This window comes from Capsicum annuum, chromosome 3, assembly GCF_002878395.1.
Source record: "Capsicum annuum cultivar UCD-10X-F1 chromosome 3, UCD10Xv1.1, whole genome shotgun sequence".
Taxonomy (NCBI): domain Eukaryota; kingdom Viridiplantae; phylum Streptophyta; class Magnoliopsida; order Solanales; family Solanaceae; genus Capsicum; species Capsicum annuum.
The window spans coordinates 1,343,692-1,347,987 of NC_061113.1; the positions used below are offsets into that span (position 1 = coordinate 1,343,692).

At 35.2% G+C, this 4,296-nt stretch overlaps 1 protein-coding gene across 1 annotated transcript; it reads right to left on the reverse strand.

The window, feature by feature from the left end:
- Nucleotides 1–859: 859 nt before the first annotated feature.
- Nucleotides 860–3,607, reverse strand: LOC107864471 (sesquiterpene synthase 14b-like; the record flags this gene model as incomplete). Its single annotated transcript, XM_047408865.1, is given in 6 exon segments — nt 860–1,280; nt 1,567–1,815; nt 2,148–2,286; nt 2,396–2,620; nt 2,757–3,129; nt 3,337–3,607. Coding segments are annotated over 6 exon segments (1,548 nt in total), but the record flags the coding sequence as incomplete, so codon positions are not given.
- Nucleotides 3,608–4,296: the final 689 nt, after the last annotated feature.

The following is a 4,296-nucleotide window of genomic DNA, read 5'->3' on the forward strand; positions in this document are numbered from 1 at the left end:
GACTGGGGCATGAGTTAATCCTCATTGTTTGAGTCGATTCCAAAAGTTGTAAGTCCTAACCCACTTCAAGTGTCGTTTGGGCCTCATGAAATCCTTTCTTTCTAACCCTACCCAATAGCCAAGTTACAACCAAAGAAAGACCTTCAGATAAATATTTAGGGATGTTAAGGCAAAGAATGCAAGGGATATGATGATGTATTTAGGAACTACCTGTCTTCCTCAACACAAGGAATCAAGAGAGAAATAAAAATGAGAGTCTTATTGGTGAAAACCAAGCTCTTTTTGGTGCACCTTTTGCACAATGTTAAAATCCAATTTTGCATATCTCAAAAGCAACTTATTATGAACATAAATACACATGTAATTTTCAAAGGTGTGCCAAGTCACCTTTGAAAAATCCTTTTTCAAAGCAGTTTAACTTTAAAACTAATTCGCGAACAGAGATTCCGGCTAAAAAATTCTGTTGACTGAGGAAAAGGTGTTAGGCACCCCTCGGTCCCGTGGTTCGATCGCGGTCTCTCTATAGAGTATATATCGGCTAGTAGACACTATGAAGTGAATAAACCATATAAAACAAGCAAAAACAAACAAACAAAACAAAGTTCAAAACAAAATTATGTCCACTCCAAACACTCTCAGGCTTAAACACTAAAAGATCCTCTCAAAAAGGAGAATCTTGATTGATCGCCCATGGGTTAATTAGTACTTGTGAGTTCTTTGAGATGATGTAGTCATATAATTCAACGTTATACTTCACATAATTCAAGGAAAATGAAAATTGCCACATAAATTGAGACGAATGAATTAATATGTATGAAACACTGATATAAAAGAAGTGAAACACAGGCAAAACGATGTCTTCCTAGATAATTAAAGACAATTTATTGTCAAACATCACCACAAATCAACAAACACATTCTCCATCATTGATTCACTGATCAGTACTAAAAGTACACACATGTAATTCCAAATTAAACACTTGATCATCCTCAAACATTGACAGGGTCAACAAACAACAAGGTAATCTTGTCTTTAAATTCCCTTTGGGCAGTTGCAAAATCATTTTCTTTGAAAATATATGCCGAGCGCGCAATATTTATGACTAGTTCGAGGACAAACATTGGTATTTCATGAGTAGAATGGAGAAATTCCGTGTTCATGTCCTTCCACGCATTAGTGAGGTTCTTCTCGACCTCTGCATTTGCCTCTTGCCTTGAAGCTCCATATTCTTTCATGTAGCATTCGATGAATGAAGCTATATGCTTTCTTTGTTGTTCGAGCTGCATATATATCATACATTCAAACAACTTAAGCCTTTTATATGAGACAGTTGCACAATTTAATATAGTATCAGAGCACAGACATCCTGATTTCAAGTCTCACCACCATCCTTTATCAAAAAGATTTTTAACGTGTTTGACTCATCAAAAAAGAATCAAACCCGCGTGAACAATGTGTTGAGGATATGAATTAAGTATATGAAAAAATGAGTTGATTTGCTAACAGCGAATCTTATCTTTTTAGAAGAGATGGTCACACAATGCAATAATACAATGTAGTACTTACATCATGTCCAATAATATCGCCCTTTAATCTGTTGATTGCTGATGAAGCTCGAAGAATCAAAGGCTCATTTATCAACCATTCAAAAGTCTCTTTGGCTATAGGTTCCTCCATAAAACTCAAGGAAGTTGTTGCAACCATCATACATGTAGTAGTTACATTTGCATTCTTCATATACTCCTCACATTTAGGAATATGGCCAGCATTTAACCATTGTGCTTCCTTGAAAAAAGCTCTAGCCAACTTTTTCATCTAAGAAGAAAAGTAAAACAAAAATAAAAAACATATAATGTCAAGATAATTCTAGATGAGATGGTCACATAACTCTACATGACAAAGGTCTTGCGTTCAAGTTTCACCACTATCCATTATGAAGAACAATTTTCACGTGCTTGCAACATGAAAAAGAATCATGAAAGTAATTTAGTTATGAAACTCAATTAACAATTAACAGTTGAGGTATGTTTTGATAAACAGTTGGTGATAGTTCAGGTATAAAACTTGCACACCTTATAGTTCAAGTATGAAATTCATCGTACGGAGTTAAGGTTTGATTCAAAAGTAATGAATCTAAGGGAGCTTACCTCATATTTTACATAGTAGAGATGGTCCAATGTACCTTCTTTGGTCAATCTTTCTTCAATTTGAGTATTAATGTCTACGAGGGCTTGATAAGTATGTCTCAAACTATGGGGTACTGAATCCATGGCACTAATGTCGCATCTGCATGTTAAGAATTTGGACCAAGATCACAAGCTAATTATAACATTTCTATAAAAATGAATCATCTCAAAATTAAGAGATTGATTATGTTTGGGCAGTAAAAACTTACCCTGACCTATCAATTGCATCAGTGAAAGGCACAAGTTCGTCATAAGTTGCATAAGCATCATAGGTGTCATCGATAATAGTGTATATGGTGAGTACTTTTGTCAACAATTCTCTTGCACGACTATATTTAGGCTCAAAGTATACTCCTACGCTATAAAAGTGACACTCCACCAATCTATCTCTTGCATATGAAAATTTCTCAGAAAAATCCAGATCTTTCCACCACCTATAGTACAAGAAAGAGTATTTTTAGATTTATTAGAAGACATAAGAAGATGATTTTGTTGATAATTAAACATTTTATGTTGTATTTCTTTAAATCATTCATCCATTTTTTTAAGAGGATAAGATAGCGTATGTACCTTGTAAGCTCCCCAAGCTCTTTTTGGTGCACCTTTTGCACAATGTTAAAATCCAATTTTGCAAATCTCAAAAGCAACTTATTATGAGAATTAATGTTCTCATAAATACATATGTATTTTCTTGCTGTCATCCTTGGAAGATTTGTATGAATGGACTCGCTTAAGGCTTCGCGAACTTGGTCCTTGAGTAAGTTGCTCAATATAGGGATCATGGACTCGAGATGAGTGATAGTAAACGATAGAGCTTCTTCAAGAATCTCTTCCCCGTGTACTCGTAGTTGTGCTGCTTCATATAAACTTAATAATCCTTGAACATCTTTAGTAAGAGTTTCCTTGAACTTTCCATCATGATTGGTGAATTTTTCGAACACATCTGATATAAAGAGAAGCTGGGGTGAGGGCGCGTAGGTCAGGCCCAGAGTGGTCCTCCCCTCCCCGACACCTACGGAGTAGGTATGAACCGGGTCGTCCCCTTTTTTTTATCTGATATAAAGAGAATTAATTAAAGAATCACATATATAGTGTTGTAATATACTTAGGTGAGGTCTTATAGGACACAGAATTGAAGCAATAAAGTTACCAGAAGACATGTAATGTCTTTGTTGTCTCACTAGTCGAAAACGAAGAGCAACAACGTAAAGATCATCATCTTTGTTACTCTCTTCGGACTCATCAAAAATGTTCTGAATGGACGTCTTGATCTCATTTTTGAAATGATATGCCACTCCCAATCGCTGGATTGCGTCGATCAAGACAAGTTTTTGTGTACTATTATCTGGTGTTTCAACTAGCATTTTCCTCACTTTTTCTTTCAACTCTTCAAGTTCAAGCTTTTCTTGGGTACTAATTTCCTGCACCAAGAATTAAGTCTTCACTATTTGAAAACTATTACAAGAAGTAAATGAAGGGTGTGTTTGTTATGAAAGAAAAATATTTTCCAATTCTTTTTCGTGTATGATGGTCGAAATATTTTTCTCTAGAAAAATAAATTCTTAAACTGAAGAAAAATGACTTTTCTGGTATGAGGAAAAAAAAAAGTTTAGTAAGTGGCATTTGTATCTTAATTTGCCTCACCCCCAAAACTCCACCCACCCACCCGCCACCCCCATCCTAGCACCCTTGATCTCCCCCGTCCCCTACCCCAACCTTCATCTATCTCCACCCCCCACCCACCACATCACCCGCCCACCACTCGGCAACCCGTGTTGGGTTCAAAATTGAGAGGGTATTATGCGGAAGTTAATTGTTGCAAACTATGAGAGGATAAATTAGACAACAACGAAAACAATACTAAAAACATAATATTATTATATGATTTGGTCAATTCGTTTACATATAAAACCTAATATTAAAAAGCGTAAAACTAATGAGACCCTTAGACCAAACTTTTAAAAGACTACATTATGAATGTTATATTGTATTATGACTTGAGAAGAGAGTTACAAAATCCTTCTTTTAATTACAAAATAAACCTAATTGAAATATAATAGGAAAGACATCTTTTACTACTAGAAAACCTTTTCTATTCATAAATACTTTC